The sequence below is a fragment of the Cnephaeus nilssonii genome (assembly GCF_951640355.1).
Source record: "Cnephaeus nilssonii genome assembly, chromosome: 11".
Classification (NCBI taxonomy): domain Eukaryota; kingdom Metazoa; phylum Chordata; class Mammalia; order Chiroptera; family Vespertilionidae; genus Cnephaeus; species Cnephaeus nilssonii.
The window spans coordinates 56,076,024-56,097,409 of NC_137082.1; the positions used below are offsets into that span (position 1 = coordinate 56,076,024).

The 21,386-nt window shown below is 40.6% G+C and overlaps 1 protein-coding gene and 1 long non-coding RNA gene across 3 annotated transcripts in view; one reads left to right on the plus strand and one right to left on the minus strand.

The window, feature by feature from the left end:
- LOC307107667 overlaps positions 1-21,386 on the plus strand; it is a 63,739-nt gene that overhangs the window by 35,157 nt on the left and 7,196 nt on the right. The window lies entirely within an intron of this gene.
- COLEC12 (collectin subfamily member 12) overlaps positions 8,525-21,386 on the minus strand; it is a 176,708-nt gene continuing 163,846 nt past the window's right edge. The window contains exons 9-10 of the mRNA XM_079785044.1: positions 17,723-17,868; positions 8,525-9,162 (exon numbers count right to left, since the gene is read on the minus strand). Coding sequence (XP_079641170.1) covers positions 9,143-9,162; positions 17,723-17,868 — 166 coding nt within the window. The 3' untranslated portion in view covers positions 8,525-9,142. The remainder of the gene's footprint in view (positions 9,163-17,722; positions 17,869-21,386) is intronic.

The following is a 21,386-nucleotide window of genomic DNA, read 5'->3' on the forward strand; positions in this document are numbered from 1 at the left end:
GCACTTTTTAAAAAGATATGTTTTTATTTATTTCAGAGAGAAAAATGGAGAGGGGGAGAGGAATAGAAACATCAATGATGCGAGAGAATCATTGATAGTCTACCTCCTGCACATCCACTACTGGGGATCGAGGCCCCAAAGCGGGCATGTGTATTGATCGGAATCAAACTGTGACCTCCTGGTTCATGGGTCAATGCTCAACCACTGAGCCACACCTGCTTCCACATGCTTTGTACTTCTAAGGGTAGCCCCAGGGGAACATTTCTGATGAGTGGTGCTTTGTTGGAGACCTCTTACAAGAGAGGTTGTTGAAAGTATGACCTTGCTTTTAAAGCTCCTCAAGATGATTCTCTGTGCCCTTCAGACTTCTATCAGGTCACATTAGGATATTGTTCTTGTAGGGAGAGTGGAGGGACAGTGGGATGGAAACAGTGCTGGGTTTGAGGACCCTTCTGCTACTCAGTGCCAAGTCCGTTAACACCTTGAGCCGCAGCTTCTTCATTTTGTAAAGTAGGAAACATAGTGACACTGCGATACTGTGGGTGATGAAATATACTCATCCATTGAGATGTTTTTCTGAAATAAATGAAATTATATGTATGACATGCTTTCTAAGCGCTATAGAAGGATAAGTTATTACTGTCTAGTACAGGGTTTGGCAAATTTCTGTAAAAAAACAGATAGTAAATATTTTCATCTCTGCCCTTGTAGTTCAAAAGCAGCCACAGACAGCACATAAACCAATGAGCACAGCTGTTTTTCAATAAAACTTTATAAAAACAGACAGTGGACCGTATGTGGCTCACAGGCTGTAGTATGCTGACTTCTTGTCTAGAATAAGCATGGAAAAACATAAACCACTCCCTGCTCCCTTACTCCTGAAATCTCTTCCAAATACAGTGCTGGAGAGGACATTCAGTAATTCCCTGAGAGTCTTGAAGACTCAGAGACTACAAAGTCCCTAGGAGGGTTGAGTTACTTAACAGCCCAGTTTTTTAAAAACACACAACTACTTCCCTGCTTTCTACATGGGGTCCCATCTTCTCCGTGGGTGGAGCCGACCCTGCTTCTGTAGGAACTACCTCTTTTGTCTATACATAAAACTGGGGCATGTGATTGTCTGGGACGACCAAAACCCTGTTAAATCCTGAGCTGAACCAGAGAGAAGCAGGAAGGAAAAGGACTTCAGATCTTTCCCTGCATCTTATGTGCCAGACACTGTGCTAGGTGCTTTTCGTATTGGACTCACTTAAAACTGGCAGTAATTCTATGAGATAGGTATTAGCACACTCCTTTTACATTTGGCAAGTTTAAATTCTGTAGTTAGAATATTCAGCTTTCTATATATGTACATTTCTTCCGTAGTCAGGACATGCCAATTTCCATAGAGAGTAGAAAGTTAAATTTTGTCAACTCAAGGTAGCTCAGTTACTTCTGGACTTAAATGTAGCTAGTACAGTTTTAAACCCAATGAAAGCAAGTTTCCCCCCACTCCTCTCCTTCACCCCTTGTCTCTGGAGGTGAGCTAAGTTTCTGGGTCATTGGCTTAAATACTGTCTTGAGGGGAGAGGTGGACACCGGCATACTGTCTTGAGGGGAGAGGTGGACACCGGCCTCCGTCCTTGCGGCATTTTCCTGAGTAGAAGTTTGTCTTTTCTAGTCTTCATGGTCCTCATGGTTTCCTGTCATGTCTGTGAGGATCATACCCTCCTCCTCCTTGTTTCACACCCTGGCTGCTCTGGGACTATGTCTCCTGCTCAGTCGCTTACCTGTTTGTCCAGGGACTCAGGAACCTTTTGCTTATGGTTCTATGAAGCTGCCCTGAGGGTCACCTGACCAGGAGGTTCCCTCAGCCCTATTGTTAGGCTGCTCCTCTGGGGCCAAGCTGGACATGAGTCTTCTTCATAAGACTTGAATTCTCTGAGCTAGGCAATGGTCCCTTTGGCCCTGGATACCCTGTAAGATTATCTGGGATTTCTCTCTCCCCTTCTGCCCAAGGTTTTTGATCAATGGAAGGGGTACTTCTTTGGGACCTAAATGTTGGCTATAGCCCTGCTGTCCCTTTTTCCCACAGTCAATGAATTAATCTTTGTCTTTTTTTAAGCAGAAAAAAATCTGTTTATGTCATCTTACATTTTGTTTTTTTTTTTTAGTTTTTCAGCTCATAGTATAAATTCTGCAGAATTGTCTAGGTCAGTGGTTCCCAACCTTTTTTTGGCCATGCCCCACCTAAGCAACTCTAAAATCCTGATGCCCCCCCCCCCCGTGACATATAGTTATTATTATTCAAAAAGTGAACTCCTATTCACATGGAGGAAACCTAAAAGGCCATTAACTTGGTCTAAACAAGCTTCCAAAGAACATAACATCCATGAAAGAGAAAAATAAAAGAAAGAAAGGACAGTTGAAGTACTGAGGAAGAAATCACTAAGAAATTGTTAAAATAATCCTATATAATAAAAGGCTAATATGCAAATTGTCCCCTCAGGAGTTCAACCAACTGGGAGTTCGACCGCTCGCTATGACATGTGCTGAACACCAGGGGGTGGCACGGAACGAAGGAAGGCCCCGGCCGGCAGCCTGAAGGCCCTGATTGGTCCTGATCGCTGGCCAGGCCTAGGGGCCATACTTGTGCACGAATTTCATGCACCAGGTCTCTGGTAATAATATAAAATGATATGAAAAAATAGCAAATAAAGTTTTAAAACAGAGAAAAATGCATAAATATGTCAATATATATATATAGTATATGAGGCCCCTAGAACCATAAGAAATACAAAAAATTCACTGTTAATAATTCATTCTCAAAATGTCTCCCTTAAAAATCAAATTGCCTCCCCCCTGTGGGGCGTGTGCCCCACGTTGGGAGCCACTGATCTAGATCCTAGTCCCTTAGGAGTTCAACATTGTGTCTCTCAAACATTTTTCTCTCCCAAGCCCCCTGCCTGCTGCAGCAAAAAAAAAAAAAAAAAAAAAAAAAAAAAAATTGCTTTGTTTTCAATATATTGTCTCCATTCTAGGCTCCTAAAAAGCCTAATTTTAAAACTCACAGGTGAGCAGTTATTTCTTTGATTTCAGCATATTTGCCTTTCCCCTAAGAACAGTGTTTATGGAAAACTGCTTTTGTTTAGTTTGCTCATTTTTTCCCCTAGAGATAAATATTATGAAAAGCTTAAGATCACATTCAATACAGATCAGTTTAGGATTCTGTTTGTTTCGTTGTCTGAATGATGAAGGCAAGGGAAAGGGCACAAGGAATCAGAAGGAGAAATCTTGGATAGCATCTCCAAAGTATCATCTGTGCATCCTCACCTATGAGGAAACCGAGGTCCTGAGAGGTTGACCAGTTGGCCCAACATCACACTGGAGAGAGTGGAGGATGCGGGGCTCCTAGCTGGGTCGGCTCTAGGTCTGCCTGATTCCAAAACAAACACTGGAGTGGCGAAAGGAGTTTTCAGTTTCAGCAGTTTCAAATGCTGTAGAGAAGCCCAGTAAGATAAGAATGAAGACAGTTTTTGGATGAGGGGCTCATGGGTTACCTCTGACAGGGCTGTGTTCTGTCTATGCAGGCTCAGAAGTCCTGATCCTGGGGCCAGATGTACCACTGAGGTATTGCTGATTGTGAGGAGCTCCCCAGGAGTGGTGTGTCCTTGCAGCATTTTATTCTGGGTGTGCAGTAGAGGAAGGTTCTAAAGAGTAGAATGTCAGCAAGGATATACAGTACTTTACATTACATAAGAAACCTGGGTGGAGGAAGGTACGGATTTGAAGAAAATAAGAAAATTTGGCTCCAAAGCCCATCTCTTATTTGACACTAATCCTATATAATAAAAGCCTAATATGCTAAGTGTCCGGTTGTCCGGTCATCCGTTGAACCAATCAAAGTGCAATATGCTAATGATATGCTAAGGCCACTCAACCACTCGCTATGACATGCACTGACCACCAGGGGGCAGACAGTCGACCAGTTGTTATGACATGCACTGACCATCAGGGGGCAGACACTTTAACCAGTAGGTTAGCTTGCTGCTGAGGTCTGACATATCGGGATTGAGCGAGACGGGCCAGACATGCCCTGGAGCCCTCCTGTAGTCCCTCCCTCGTGTCCCTCCTCAGCCCTGATCATGCACTGGTGGGGTCCTTTGGCCTGGCCTGCACCCTCTCGCAATCCAGGACCCCTTAGGGGATGTTGGAGAGCCGGTTTCGGCCCAATCCCACAGGCCAGACCGAGGGACCCCACTGGTGCACGAATTTGTGCACCGGCCTCTAGTTATATCAGAAAACTGTGAAGTCCAGCATCTCTAGAATCTAGGTGGTTTCTGCAAACTTACCTCTTTGGACTTCTGTGGCATCGGGCACCAAGTTGACTTTGGCCTCTTTGCTCATTGACAACTAAGGGTTTAGTAATTTTATCTAAAGTGTGCAAATTGGGATTCCTCCATTAGCTCCCTGATTCTGTTAGGAAAGAGGTAATCTTGGTGACTTGGCCAATTTCTTGTGACAAATAAAGTACAATGCAAGAAGCTCAGGCTGACAGGAAGGTCACTGTTGGAGCATAGAAGACAGCATGGTGCAGTGGGAGCTAGGTGACCATGGGTTCAAATCTCAGTTCTTGGAAAAATTACTTAAGCTGTCCGGTTTTCAGTTTCTTTACATAGGGATTGGAGATAGAATATGTCATGTTCCTAACCCATAGTAGGTGCCCTCATAACTACTACACAGCACTTTGTGCTTGGTTACGTGGGGCCTGGCCTAGCTCCTTTGCTCTAGGACACAGCCATTGATTTTAAGAATCTTATAATTCCCTTCAGCTTTCAGGCATGATTTTACAGGTCATGGCAATGAGCAATGATTAAAGAATACAGCAAACATTGGCACCAAAGTTTGGAAGATGGGCCAAAGGACAATTCTCCATTCCTGGCCAAGAGGACTAAATGGAGACCCTTTGGCTAAGCCCACTTAGTGACCTCTTTGGATGAGCTGTTGGTAGGAGTCTCCTCACTGGCAGCTGACTCTTGCCTAAGTTGCATGAGTTATCCCTGCTTTGCAGATTTAGGGCTAATAAGTCCTTGGAGGAAGGCTGGAGACTGGGACACAATCCTGGCCATGGCAGGCAGGGCTGGACTGAGATAGTTCATTCATAAGCTCATTCATTGAAAATTTGAAAACCAAGGGCTCTGCCTCTGGCAAAGTAACGTAGGTTTTCCGAAAACCTGTTTTTCTCTGGACTTTTGACTATGGGGTGATATGTGCTTATTTGAACAAGGATATCTAAGAAAGGAAAAAGGATGAATAGGTGGAGCAAAAACTTTTCAACATCTGCTTTCTGATTTATAAAAGGGATATAATGCCATGCCATTAAGGGATTCTTCCCAGGAAAATGTTGCTATTGTACAAAGAAACATCTTGTTAAAAAACTTGAAAAGTTTGCCTGTACTTCTAAGTCTGTTGAGTATAACAGGAAGAAAAGAGGTATTCTATTCCACTGCCATTTAGAACTGGTTTCTAGAGCTTTTCCCTGACTTGGCTATATGCTGGTCAATAGAATGAAATCTGTTTTACAACCTGAATCTTTTCACTCAATCTTCCATTCATTTTGATGGAGTAATATGTATATTATACACACATTCAATATGTTGGCTATGAAATAACCAACTAATATCAACATAAATTCCTTCATTTCTCCTGTCTGACTTCTCTCATTCTTCAGTTATTTTAATGTTTCATAATTGACTGGTTACATTCACCTTTCTTCTTAATTCAGTAATTTTTAGGCTTCTTAGCTAACCTGTAGATTTTCTAATGTAGTACAGAGTTTTCTTTCATATTGCCTAGAGCACTTGTACATAGCATTTGGCCTGGAAGAAGGAACCAGCTCTACCTTTAGGGTGTTTTTGTTGAGAAAGGATTCAGGCAAGAAGTGATGCTTGAAATCAGTCTTAAAGGAGGTACTTTTCAGGTAAAAAGGGTAGGAAAGGAAATCCAGGTAAAGTATGGGGTAAGAAAGAGCATGGACACAAATCCTCTACGAGAGAACATATTCAAAAGAAAGCTGCAGAATAGAAAATCAAGATAGACATCATTGCAGGTAGACATTGAAGTGGACCTAATTCGGTTTTCTTTTTAAAAGCCTCCAAAGACAAATGCAGCTGAAAACCTAATTAAAATGAATACAAAATTTGTTTACTAAAAAAAAAAAAAAAAAAAAGGCATGGAGGAAAGTGCAGGTGGATTGTAAGGCTGTTCTGGTGCTTGGAGTTGCAGCTGGGAGAAAGGTGAGAGGTGTGGCAGAGAACCTGGTCACCAAGGGCATTATGGCCCCTGCATGGATGTCCTGCAAGTAACTCAGATCCTTTGGAAGATTGTAAGCTGGGGGTAAAGGGTAGATGGACTTGGATTTAGGGATATAAGAATGGGGAACCTGATCGGATTTGAATTTTTGAAAACGGCTGTGACAGCAATGTGAGCAACAGGCAAATCTTAACCTCCGTTCCCTCATTTTCTAGAGTAAGGACTATAGGTTTTGCACCAAGGTTAGAAAAGATAATGTATGTGAAAGTAATAAGTATATTTAAACTAATATTATTTTTGTGTGAGTCATAAATGAGTTAATATGCTTTTTAAGAAGAGATCAGCTTTGTGATCGGAGGCAAAATACACATGCTTGGTATTGGTACCACCTGATTTATAGAGTTTTTAAACATCTGTGGGTTTTTTTGTTTGTTGGTTTTTTTAATGGGAGCAGCTATTGCTAATTGGTTGTCTGCTTTAGCTTAAACTCTACTACGAATTGGAAGGATAGGGGAAGAGCTGATGAACATTGATTATTGAAGAGGAAAAAAAGGCCCATGGCCCTCCCCCCCCCCCCCCCCGCAAGTTGTGCATTCAAAAAAGGGAGACATATGTACTACTATTTGTAATACCCTAAACAATAAAAAAATAAAAAGAAAAATGTTTTCCATCTGCTCATAACATGTAGCAAGCCAAGTGCTTGAAAACCTCATCATATTTACCAAAACTTTCTTCCCCAAAGAGTCTGAGTTGTGAGTAGGTGAATAGAAACCTGGTGTGTAAATAGCTGAATATCCAAAGGCGTAACATACACGAGGCTTCTTATATGTGCGATATTCATCTGATTTTATTCAGTGTGCGTATTAAGAAGGACCCTGGTACTTAAAGAAAATTAGGAGCTTTTCAAAGCTCAAGTCTGAACCCTGCATCACTCCTTGGTGATGGCGACCCAGCAAATCATATCACCTCCCTGAGCCCCTCCTTTCTCTGTAAAATGGGGAATGTAGGAAGTCCTACTTCATAGGGCTGCTGGGAGGATGACTTGAGATCATCTGATTGAAGCCCTCCATACAGTGGCAGACAAATGATAAACACGTGGTAAGTCATTGGGGCTGGGATAGTGCTGGAGCTAGCACTCTTCTGATGATAGCATCAGACATCGAATTTCAGGTTGCTTCTGAGGAAAAAGAGGATTGAATTTAGTCTATAAAAGGTCTTGAGCCTGAAGAAATACCAGAGTCCAGTACCTGCTCTGGGATGCAGGGCCCAGACGAGGGTTGGTCCTGCCAGCCTGACCAGGCCACGTGCACAGGAGAGCAGGGCATAAAGGTGCTGAGGAGATGGCCGTTCCTGTGCTGCAGAGACAGCATGAATGGTGACCAGGAGCAAGGCGACACAGTCCAGGAGCAGCAGATGTGAAAGTCAAATTGTCTTTATTCTTTTACCATAGTATTTGGAATGAGTAGCAGCACTGCCTGGGGGGCTTGGGGAGGGGTGGAGAGGGAATCTGTTGGATGGGAATCTTACCTTTGAGCATCGGTTATATCTGGTGCTTATTTTAAGCACAGTTCATGTTAGACTTTTCAATGGCAAATCGAGGAGTAGATGAAAAATAGGCTCAGAGGAAAGGTTCTTTGCAAAAGTTCAAAGTGGCCAAAAGTTTATTCTTGCATTCATCATGCATGTGCCTTGGAAGTATGTAAATTTTTTTTTTTGAATTATGTAATTTTTAGAACCTGACTTAAAACAAACTTTCCAGGTAGCACATAGCTGTCCCCATCTTTCTAGCATCTCTGCCTTTGGCTGATGTGATGCCATGCATTCTTGACAGTCAGTATCAGCTCTGGTATGGGTCTAAAACCAAGTAAATTCATACCTCAGCCATAAATCAGGATCTTCTAGATAGCCAGATTCAGGTGCTCTACTCTTCCCAACAGACGCCTCTCCGCCACCCCGGCCCCACCAAAACGAGGAGAGGCACATCCTGAGTTAAGCTCTGGGCTTGGCCAGGCACACAGCAAGGGTGTTGGTTGGTGATGGGCTCAATGCACAGCCCACTTGACTGAGCCATGTATGTGCTCAGGCTTAACTACACTGGCAAAATCTGTAAGGGTATTTCTAGATATTTCACATGATTGACTCCTCTGAGGAAATGATAATGTTTAAAAATATATATGTACACACACATGTTTGTTTTTTTAAAACCACAACTAAAAAATTCTTTGCCATTGGGTAAAATTAAATCTGACAAGAAACCCTATGAGTTTTTATTAGTACCATATTGTTTTCTTTGGCTCCATGTATTATATTGGTAAAATGGCAACAACGGCAAAAAAAAAGGAGGGGGGAATTGTAAAAAGGCACATATTTTGTACAAAAATACAGTTTTAAAAGCTCTTTAAGTACATTTCATGTTATTAAGAGTTGGCCTATATATCTCTATGTCTGCATATTTTTCCTACATTTGGGATTTTAGAAATGTCAGGTACTGTTTACACAGTATATGTGTAAGTTCTTCCTAAAGCTCAGCAACCAATGATAATCTTTTTATAATCGGAGCATTCCATGTTTTGGAAGATACGATTTGCGTACACTGTACAGTTACTGGCTGATAAATCTATGTGATTCAGTCCACTTGCATACTGAAAATCAATATATCATACTGGGGGAACATTTTAGTTCCAAAGTCCTTGAGTAATGGCAAATGGTAAAGAACATTAGCTGTCAATTTCTTCAGGAATTGGTTTTCAGTGCTTTTTCCAATCTGGTGAGCAGGTGATACAATCAGAAGGAAGTATCCTTTGCCTTTGAGAACTGTCCGAAAATTTGCTCATGTTATTATCACAGTCCATTATAATGAAGATGATAGTACTAAAAGAGAGGGGAAAGGATAGGTGTTAAAAGAATAACATTAATGTACAATTAAAAAAACAACATGTTTTTTTTTTATAGGAAAGATTCCAAAATACATCATTTAATAATGTTTATTTTTCCAAAGAAATGCCTAGCAGTTCTTATTCAGGTGAAGTGAAAGGTAAGATTCATTTTGAAGGAGCCTATTCTGGGGAAGTGTAGTCCCAACTCAAATCCCAAATGACCAAACAAGGGAAACAAACAAACACGGGTAGCTTGTCACTCTCTACTGTAGTCTCTTGTTTAGATATTTGTGTTTTTCTCTAGCACGTGCTTCTTTTTTCTTTTTATAATGACCATTCTAATAGGTATGTGGTGTTATTGTGGTTTTGATTTGCATTTCCCTGATGATTACTGATGTTGAGCATCTTTTAATGTGCCTGTTGGCCATCTGTATGTCTTTGGGAAAGTCTCTATTCAGATCATCTGCCATTTTTAAATTGGATACTTTTTTTGCTAGAGTTGTATGAGTTTTTTTAAAAAAATATTTTGTGTATTATTCCCCAACCAGATCTATGATTTGCAAAATCATCTTCCATTCAGTAGGTTGGATTTTCATTTTGTTAATGGTTTTCTTTGCTATGCCAGAGGCTTTTTAGTTTGATATAGTCACACTTGTTTATTTTTTGCTTTTGTTGCCTTTTCTTTTGGTGTAAAATCCAAAAAATTATTGCCAAGACAGATGTCAAGGAGCTTATTGCCTGTTTTCTTCTAGGAGTTTTATGATTTCAGGTCTTATATTCAAGTCTTTAAGTCAATTTGAGTTAATTTTTGTGTGTAAGATAGTGGTCCAGTTTTATTCTTTTGCATCTGGCTGTCCAGTTTTCTGCACCATTTACTGAAGAGATGGTCCTTTCCCCATTGTATATTCTTGGCTCCTTTGTCATAAATTAATTGACCATAAATGCATGGGTTTATTTTTGGGTTTTCTATTTTGTTCCATTGATCTATTGTCTGGTTTTTAAAATAAGTTTTTATAGATTTTTAGAGAGAGGAAGGACGAGGGAAAGAGAGATAGAAACATCAATGATATGAGAGAATCATTGATCTGCTGCCTCCTGCATGCCCCCTATTTGGGATTGAGCCCAAAACGTGGGCATGTTCCTGATCAGGAATCAAACCAGTGACCTCTTGGTTTCTGGATCGATGCTCAACCACTGAGCCACACCAACCAGGCTATTGTTTGTTTTTGTGCCAACACCATACTGTTTTGATTACTATAGCTTTGTAATATAGTTTGAAATCAGGAAGTGTGAATCCTCCAGCCCTTTTTTTTTCTTTTTTCCTTTCACAAGATTACTTTGGCTATGTGGGGTCTTTTGTGGTTCTATACACATTTTAGTATTGTTTGTTACATTTTTGTGAAAAATGCCAGAGGGATTTTGATGGGAATTGCACCGAATCTGTAGATTCCTTTGGTATGTATGGACATTTTAACAGTATTAATTCTTCCAATCCATAATTACAAAATATCTTGCCATTTATTTGTGTCTTCTTCAATTACTTTCAGCAGTATCTTATAGTTCTTGAAACATCTGGTGGAATTTTTAAAAATATATATATTTTATTGATTTTTTACAGAGAGGAAGGGAGAGGGATAGAGAGTTAGAAACATCAATGAGAGAGAAACATCAATCAGCTGCCTCCTGCACACCTCCTACTGGGGATGTGCCCACAACCAAGGTACATGCCCTTGACGGTAATCAAACCTGGGACCTTTCAGTCCACAGGCCAACACTCTATCCACTGAGTCAAACCGGTTAGGGCTGTCTGGTGGAATTTATCAGTAAAGCCATTTGGTCCTGGATTTTGTTTGTTGGGAGGCTTCTGAATACTGATTCCACCTCCTTACTAATAACTGATCTATTTGGATTCTATATTTTCATGATTCAGTTTTGATAAGTTATATGTTTCTAGGAACTTATTTCTTCTATGTTGTCCAATTTGTTGGTGTGTAACTGTTCTTAGTAGTCTCTTATGATCCTTTTTATTCCTCTGGTATGAGTTGTGATATCCCCTCTTTCATTTCAGATTATATTTATGGCCATCTTTTTTTTTTTTTTTTTTTTTTTTTGTGAGTCTAGCGAAAGGTTTGTCATTTAAAAAAAAAAATCTTTTCAAATACCAGCTCTTGGTTTCATCAATCTTTTCTATTGCCGTTTTAGTCCTTTTCATTTATTTCTGCTCTTATCTTTATTTCCTTACATCTACTAATTTGGGGCTTCATTTGATCTTTTCCTAATTCCTGGAGGTGTAAAGTTAGGTTATTTGAGATTTCTCTTGTTTCTTGATGTAGCCATTTATTACTATGAGATTCCCTCTTAGAACTGCCTTTGCTGAATCTCATAAGTTTTGGTATATTGTGTTTCCATTTTCATTTGTCTTAAGGTATTCTTGTTGTGTTGCTAATAATCCTCACCTGAGAATATTTTTCAATTGCTTTTCAGAGAGAGTGGAAAGGGAGGGAGGAGGAGGGAGAAAGAGAAACATTGATGTGAGACACATCCATTGGTGGCCTTCTGCATTCGCTCCGACAGGGCAGGGCGTGAACCTGTAACCCAGGTATGTACTTTTTTTTTTTTAAATAAATCTTTATTGTTCAGATTATTACAATAGTTCCTCTCCCCCCCCCCCATAGCTCCCCTCCACCTGGCTCCCACCCCACCCTCTGCCCTTACCGCCCTCCCCCACTGTCCTCATCCATAGGTATATGATTTTTGTCCAGTCTCTTCCCGCACCCCCCACACTCCTTTCCCCACGAGAATTGTCAGTCCACTCCCTTTCTATGCCCCTGATTCTATTATATTCATCAGTTTATTCTGTTCATCAGATTTTTTACTCACTTGATTTTTAGATTCACTTGTTGGTAGGTATGTATTTGTTGTTCATAATTTTTATCTTTACCTTTTTCTTCTTCCTCTTCTTAAAGAATACCTTTCAGCTTTTCATATAATACTGGTTTGGTGTTGATGAACTCCTTTAGCTTTTTCTTGTCTGTGAAGCTCTTTATCTGCCCTTCAATTCTGAATGATAGCTTTGCTGGGTAGAGTAATCTTGGTTGTAGGTTCTTGCTATTCATTTCTTTGAATATTTCTTGCCACTCCCTTCTGGCCTGCATAGTTTCTGTTGAGAAATCAGCTGACAGTCGTATGGGTGCTCCCTTGTAGGTAACTGTTTTTCTCTTGCTGCTTTTAATATTCTCTCTTTATCTTTTGTTCTTGGCATTTTAATTATAATGTGTCTTGATGTGGTCCTCTTTGGAATTCTTTTGTTTGGGGTTCTCTGCACTTCCTGGACTTGTAAGTCTATTTCTTTCACCAGGTGGGGGAAGTTTTCTGTCATTATTTCTTCAAATAGGTTTTTAGTATCTTGCTCTCTTTCTCCTTCTGGCACCCCCATAATTCGGATGTTGGTACGCTTGAAGTTGTCCCAGAGGCTCCTTACACTATCTTCATTTTTGGATTCTTTTTTTCTTTTTGCTTTTCCGGTTGGGTGCTTTTTGTTTTTTTGTATTTCAAATCTTTGACTTGATTCTTGCGATCCTCTAGTCTGCTGTTGGATCTCTGTATATTATTTTTTATTTCAGTCCGTGTATGCTTAATTTCTAGTTGGTCCTTTTTCATATCCTCGAGGGTCTCACTAAATTTATCGGCCTTTTCTAGAAAATTCTTAAAAAACCTTATAACCGTGGTTTTGAACTCTATATCCAATCATTTGCTTTCCTACATTTCTTTCATTTGTGACCTGTTTCTTTGTCTCCACATTTTGGCTGCTTTCCTGAGTTGATAAAGTGGGTTTGTGTGCTAGGTGTCCTATAGGGCCCAGTGGCTCAGCCTCCCCAGTTACCTGAGGTGGACACTCATGGTGCACCCCTTTGTGGGCTGTGTGCACAGTCTTGTTGTAGTTAAGCCTTGATTGTTGTTGGTATCATTGGGAGGAATTGACCTCCAGGCCAATTGGCTGTGAGGATCAGCTGTGTCTACGCTGGGAGAAATTCTGTGCTGGAGACATCCTTATGAGACAAGACTTGCTTCAGTGGGGCTTTGGTGCTCACTGAGTCTGCCCCCTGAGTGTGTCCCTTATGGATCTGAGGAGTTGTAATCTGGATGGTCCCACTCTGACCCCTGGGTACACTAGCTCTTGGATCTCCAAGGAGGTGCTAATTTAGGCTCTGCCTGAGGCTACCCAGCAGGAGCTACAGAGAGATCTGCAGATACCTCTTCTCTGTGTGGGTTTTGGAGGTGCCCAGATGAGGCCCAGCTGTGAAGCAATGCAAGCTGCTGTGGGGCCTTGGGCCTTCTTTTGGATGTTCTGGGTCTCACTGACTCAGCTGCAGTTTATTAGGTAAGTTTAGAATTCAAAGGACCAGGCCATTCATATGCAAAAGCCTCTGCACTCAGCTTGGATGGGGCAGAGTCTCAGGGTGGAGCAAACAGCAATGGCTTCATGGGGCAGGATCTCAGGGCGGAGCAAACAGCAATGGCTTCCCATCAGCCCTGCCCTAAGAAGCCCCTTGGTCTCAGTGTCCTGCAGTAATCGCTCAGTGGCACCTCTGAGAGAAAGCCACCCTTGAGTTTTGCCCGCTGCCAGGCAGTTCAGTTTTCTCCCCGTATGAGTCTGGGTCCCCAGAGTCTCGCCTGGAACTGGAGTTCAGTCGGAAGCTTTTGTCTCCCTCCTGATTGAGAAAGCCAGCCGCATACTCAGTTGCCAGCCCTTTCCATGTGCGTGCCTCCATACCTCTGCCTTCCGCAGCTCCTGTGAGTCTCGGTGTGCTTTTCTCTTTCCTTCTAGTTGTAGAATTTCCACTCAGCCAGCCTTCCTGTGGTTCTAGAAGATGTCCATTTTGTCTTTTAGTTGTAGTTTTGAAATTGTTGTGCGAGGCAGCAGTTCAGGTGTTTACCTATGCCACCATCTTGGTTTCTCCCCCAGGTATGTACTCTTGACCAGAATCGAACCTGTGACCCTTGGGTGTTTCGGCTGATATCTAACCACAGAGCATACTGACTGGGCTCAAGATATTTTATTTCTCTTTTGATTTCTTCTTTGACCCATTTTTAGTGCAGTAGCATACTGTTTAATCTCCACATATTTGTGAATTTTCCAGTTTTCTTCTTGTAACTCATTGCTGGTTTTATATCCTTGTGGTCAGAAGAGATGTTTGATATGATTTCAGTCTTCTTAAACTTAGTAAGACTTGTTTTGTGGACTAACATAAGATATATCCTGGACAATGTCCCATATGTATTTGCGAAGAATATGTATTCTGTTGCTTTTGGATGGAATGTTATGTATATTATCTGTTAAGTCCATTTGGTCTAATGTGTTGTTTAAGGCCAATGTTTCCTTCCTGATTATCTACCTGGATGATTTATCCATTAAAGTCCTCTGTTATCATTGTATTGCTATTTGTTTCTCTCTTTAGTTCTGTTACTATTTGCTCTATATATTTTGGTGCTTCAAATATAATGTGTTGAGTGCATAAATACTTACAAATGTTTATCCTCTTGTTATATTAACTTCTTTATCATTATGTAATGACCTGGTCTTATTACAGTTTTTGTTTTAAAGTCTATTTTGCCTGCCTTGCCAGTATGGCTCAGTTGGTTGGGTGTCATCCCACGCACCGTAGGGTTGCTGGTTAGATTCCTGGTCAGAGCATATGCCCAGGTCGTGGGCTCCATTCCGTTTGTTCTTGCATCAATGTTTCTCTCTCTCTCTAAATATCATTTAAAAGAAATCTTTGAAGTCTATTTTACCTCATATACATATAGGTACCCCAACTTTTTTTGGTTTCCATTTGCATGGAATATCTTTTTCTATCCTTTCACTTTCAGTCTGTGTGTCCTTCATTGAAGTGAATCTCTTATAGGCAGCACATAGATTGTATTTTTATCTATCCAGCCACTCTGTCTTTAAAAATTTTTTTTAAATATATTTTTATTGATTTCAGAGAGGAAGGAAGAGGGAGAGATAGAAACATCAATGATAAGAGAGAATCATTGATTGGCTGCTTCCTGCATGCCTCCTACTGGGGATCAAGCCTGAAACCTGGGCATGTGTCCTGACCAGGAATTGAATTGTGACCTCCTGGTTCATAGGTTGATGCTCAACCACTAAGTAACACTGGCTGGGCCACTCTATGTCCTTTGGAGAATTTAGTCCATTTACATTTAATGTAATTATTGATAACAATATATTGAATGCCATTTGTTTTCTGGTGGTTTTATAATTCCTCTGTTCCTTCTCTCTCTCTCTCTCTCTCTCTCTCTCTCTCTCTTCTTTCTTGCTTTCTTCCTTTGTGATTTGATGAGTTTCATTAGTGGTATGCTTAGTTTCCTTTCTCTCTCTCCCTTTTTTTTTTCTGTGTATCTACTATAGGTTTTTGCTTTGTAGTTACCATGAGGCTTATATATAACAGCTTATATTTAGAACACTCTATTTTAAGTTAAAAACAATTTAAGTTTGATCACATTCTAAAGCTCTACACTTTTATTCTTCTCCCACCACATTTTATGTTTTTGATGTCACAATGAATATCTTTTTCTATTGTTTATCCCTTAACAAATTATCAGTTGTTTTTATTACTTTTCTCTTTCAAACTTCATACTAGCTCTATAAGTGATTAATGTACCATCTTTACAAAATGAGAGTATTCTGAATTTTACTATATATTCACCTTTACCCATGAAATGTACATGTTCATCTGTTACCCAGTTACTTTTATTTTCAGCTTAAAGAAGTCCCTTTAACATTTTTTTATAAGACTAGTCTAGTGATGATGAAATCCTTTAGCTTTTGCTTTTCTGGAAAATTTTTTAATCTCTTTTAATTCTGAAGGAAAACTTTCCAACTAGAGTATTCTTGGTTGGATGTTTTTTATTTCAGCACTTGAATATATTGTGCCATTCTCTTCTGGCGTGCCAAGTTTCTGTTGAAAAAAAGAAAATCTGCTGATAGTCTCTTAGGAGTTTCTTTATATGAAACAAGTAGTTTTTCTCTTGCTAATTTTAATATTTTCTCCTTTAACTTTTTGATATTTTAAGAAACCTGTTGCAGGTCTCTTTGGGTTCCTCTTATTTGGAGCTCTCTGGTTTCCTCGATTAGATGTCTGATCCAGCTTATAGACATTTCTTCCCTAGGTTATGGACATTTTCAATCATTATTTCTTCAAATAAGCTTGTCTTTTTATCTTTTGCTTTTCCTTCTGGGACCTTCTATAATGTGAATGTTGGTCCATTGGATGTCTCATAATTCCTTTAAGCTATCTTCACTTTTTGAAATTCTTTCTTTGTTGATTGAGTTAGTGAGCTCCACTGCCCTCTCGTTCAGTTCACTGATCCTTTCCTCTGCTTCATCTAGTATACTGTCGAATCCCACAGGTATATTTTTCATTGCAGTTATTGAATTCTTCAGCTCTGTGACTTCTATTTGGCACTTTATTTTACTTATCTCTGTTTCATTAAGGACTTCTTGAGGTTTTATCTTGTTCTTTTATTTGAAACATATTTCTTTTCTTCATTTACCTTGATTCTCCATTTTGGTTTCCATACATTAGATAAAAGAGCCACCTTTTCCAGTCTTGAGGGAGTAGCCTTGTATAGGAGATGAACCTTATCATTGAACCCTGCCCTAGCTCTTGATTTTCCAAGTAGCCTATTTTATAATTAGTCCCCCAGTAATTGAGGCAATTCCAAGACCTGTCAGTGTACTAAAGGAGAGGATCTCAGTCAGCACCCAGACTCGGATTGATTGGAAGCCAGATCTTCAGGCAGCTGCTTTTAAGATATGTAAATGTATACATAGGACCACAAATGTATGCCCCTCTGGCAAACCAGACCTGGGTAACCTAGAAGTGTCTCCTGAGCAGTTGTCGCAATGATCAGGGCACCAGATGAGTATACAAGCTTCTTTTTAGGAGATACTGATTACCTGGAATGAGGCAGAGTGAGTGTGCAAAGATGGAGTCCACTGGCCTCAGAAGTCCCCTAGAGGTGTGCCAAACCAGAAGCCTTGCCCCCCTTGCTGAAGCTCCAGGACAAGCAAATAGGCTTCTTTCACAGAAACACTTGGGGTATAATTCATTCTGCTGTGTGTGCTGTGCCCTGGGGGTGGTAGCTGGCCAAGAACTGTGTCTCTGTTACTGGCCCATGGGAACAGGAATGCAAGCTCTAGAAGTAGGTGATCAAGGGATGTCCCCTGGGCAGCAGCTGCAAAAAACTGGGGTACCCTTTAGAAAAAGAGTGCAAAGATAGTGCCTGCCCTTCAAGGTCTTCGAACTTAAAAAAAATAAATAAAGGCTTAATAAGATCCAATTCACATATCATTTAAAATATACAATTAAAGTGGTTTTTGTAATATTCACAAAGCTGTACAATTTAGAACATTTTCATCACCTCCAAAAGAAATCCCATAACTATTAGATTCATTCCTTTTCCCCAAAACTTGGATTCAGAGCCCTCTTGCTCTTTAATAGGATATAACCTCTGCAGCTCCCTCTTCAGTTCCCTCTACTGCTTACCTGTCTCCCTGTCTTTTTCACATATGAAGTTATTGACGTCTTCACACTGGAAATCGTTCCACTGCCCAGCGTAAATTAGCCCAGCACAGTCTTCTCCTGGCCCGTGGCCATGGCCCCAGTTATCTGGCTGTCCGGCTTTCCAATTTCTTTTAACAAAACAGAAATTGAATGTTATTTTAAAGTCATGTAGATGTTTTCTTTCTCCCAAAGCAGCAGGGAAATATAAAAAAAAAAAAAAAAAAACAAAACTGAAGCATGTCATTTGTCTTAGAATGAAAATGCATTATTTAAAAATCCATTCATACTCTTTTTTATCCTCACCCAAGGATATGTTTAATTAAAAAAATTTTTTTTGAGGGAGCGAGGGAGGGAGGGAGGGAGGGAGAGAGAGGGAGAGGGGAGAGGGGAGAGGGGAGAGGGGAGAGAGAGAGAGAAAGAAAGGATACATCAATTGGTTGCCTCCTGTTCAAACCTGTGACCAATTGCTTGACCAGGAATTGAACCCACAATCTTTTTTAGTGCAAAGGATGACCCTCCAACTAACTGAGCCACCTGGCCAGGGCTCATGCATAACTCTTAATTCAGAATAAGAATCAGCTGTTTTGAAGAGTACAGCTATACCTTATTTTATTGTGCTTTATGATGCTGCAGATTTTTTTATTTTATTTTATTTTTTACAAATTAAAGGCAAGACCTTTCCCCAGCAAAAAGATTATGACTTGCTTTATTGTGGTCTGGAACCGAGATGTGCCTATAGTGTGTATTGCAGCATCTCCCTACAAGGTTGTTTTCTTTGTCCCAATGAAATCAACTCATTGAGCTACTTCATCACAATGCTGAGAGAGTAAATCCTTCTTCCACACAGATGAATGAAAATTGTCTCATGTGTACTGCGATGCTAACTTCTGGACACGTGTAAATATTTGTGCATGAATTTATCTGCACTCTGAGTATATGATACACACACACACACTCTCTCTCTCTCTCTCGTGAGAACCTAAAGGGATCCTTGTACATTTTGATACCTTGCTTCTCTAACGAGTCAGAGTCAGGCAGAGAAAGTGAGAGGCCCTACAATTCCAGACACTTGGTTATGGTTGTCTGGCTAAGTTGTAGATCGTTGGTTGCTTTAGAAAGAAACAGTAATTTAACCTTACTGAAAATGACTCAGACATCTCACTGCCTTTTCTGGAAGAGAGATTCTTAAAAACAAGTTTTCTTTAGGATGAGTTCACTTGGGGCTTATTAACTTGGATACCGCTGCTCAAATCACCACTTTGCCAAGTTTGCTCTTCTTTATTCTGTTTTCATGCAGTAAGTTAGAGGTGCTATCAAGACTAAAAACTTGAACGGTAAATTTTCTCTAAGAAGCAGGTCTTGTACAGAAGCCTGTGGTCACGTGGAGGGTCGGGAAGAACATCTGCAGCAGGAGTGCTTCCCATAAACTATGACTCATTATTCCATCAACCACAGTGTCCTAGGGCCACCCGAGGATAGAGCCCAATTGTCCCACATCTTTCGACAATAAAACCAGCAAAATCAGAAGGTAGTGGGAAAGGACAGTTGAAAATTACAGTTAAAGAATAAGGCAACAAAATAGAAGACTTTCCCACATCAAATGTATATTCTGGGATTAAAAAAAAAAAGATGAGTGACCTTACTTAGATAAAACCATCAACTGATGAGATTAAAAAACAGGATCATAGGAGGTAGAGTTAAAAATACTAATTCATTCACATTTTCACATAAATATCCACACAGCACCTACTATGGGGTCAGGGATAATTCTAGGTGATGGCAACACAGCAAAATGGAGAATAGACAGAGCCCCAGCCCTCAGAGAGTTCACATAGCAGGCAAGAAACAAATGAATTAAAAACTTCAGACTGCCACCGTGATGCCAGAGAGAGATGAAGTTGGAAGGGAAAATAGTTGACTTTCACGTGGATGCTTGGGGAAAAAAAAAAAAAATCCCACCAAAGATTTTTTGCTTACAGAAAGGGAAGGATTGCGGGGAGAGACAGAGAGAGACAGAATGGCGAAGAATGGGAAAAGAATGGCAGAGGCCTAAGCTGAAAAATTCCTGCATCCCATACTATATATAATACCCATGGCACAGAAGCGGTTAGATGGCACATTGTAAGTACACCAGGGACCTCGGAGGCACTCGGACTCACTGTTCCAGTGAATTGGAAACACACAAGCGCATCCGCTTGTGGGTGTGACCTTCCCCCAGGATTCTGGGCTGACCCTATTGGAGACAGAACACAAAGTCCCAATCTTGGGAATTGCCCCTTCCAACTTAGTAACTTTCGCATCGACCGCGAGATCGACTGAGGCTTCATGGCCAAAAAGCTTCTGCTGGTAAGAGCCTGGCTTCAAAATAGGAAAATCTTACTGGTGAGAAGTATTTCTTTGCTGTAGAATTTTTCTCCTGCTATAGGGGTCTGTTCAGGGGAAGACTTCTCTCTAGTGGCCTGAGCCAGAAACATGAAGCATGCACCTGAGTGAGGTACTGCTGAGTTCGATGGCACCGAGGGTTCCCTTCTGTTCCCCACCATCCTATGGCCCTCTATTACATAAAGTTGTTTGGAGCAGTCTGTGCAGACAGAAAGGCAGGTATGTTTTATCTTTGCGATGTTGAGATGAAAGCTGTCACTCCTAACTTGACAGCATGCTCCCACCAAGTGATGTCCTGTGCAGGGGACCAAGAAGTGGGCAAGAATAGAGGAGATTCAGTGTGTTTCAGGAAGAAAATCACACCTCTGATGATTGATCTAAGGTGGGCAACGGCAAGCCGGGTGGGCAGGCAAGGCCTTCGAAGGCCATCTCATAGTACCGCGCTGAGCAAGTGGATAGTCTGCACATCCCACTGTGTCCGACTCCCCTGTGCTAACTCCCCTGTGTTAGCCTCCATTCACAGTGATGACTTCTGTCCAAGGATGTGCCTGCATTTGTTCCCTCAAGAGCAGGAAGATTAGCTTTGACATGCTCCTGGCTCACGGATCCTCTCTGGTTTGTACGTTTTCTGTTTCATTCTTTCCAGTCTTTGTTGTTTCCTTCCTTCTACTTACTGTAGGATTAATTGCTCTTCTTCTTTTAACCTCTGAAAGTAGCAGCTCCGATCATTGATTTTCAACTTAAAATATTTTTTCTAAGTGTTTTTAAGCTATAAGTGCCCTTTTAAAATTGTTAGCTGCATCCCCAAAAAACTTGATATGTTTACAAACTTTCATTGTGTTTGAAACATTTGCAAATTTCTCTTGTGATTTCTTCTTTGATTCGTGGATTATTTAGAAGTGTGTCCTTTAATTTCCAAATATTTTGGGATTTTTACAGCTTTTTTTGTTGTTGTTGTTCTCAATTTCTAATTTAATTTTGCTTTCGTTAGAGAACATGTTCTGCATAATTCCACTGCTTTTAAATTTATCGACACTTGCTTAAGGGCCCAGCATATAGTTTATCTTGGTGGACGTACCATATGTACTTGAAATGAATGTATACTTGTAGTTACTGGGTGAAATGCTCCATAATGTGCATGAAGTCAAGTTAGTTGGTAGTGTCTACTATATCCCTTCTGGTTTTTCTACTAGATCTGCCGGTTACTGAGAGGAGAATGTTGAAATATCCTTTGAAGCCCCGCTCTTTGCTATGCCCACATGTA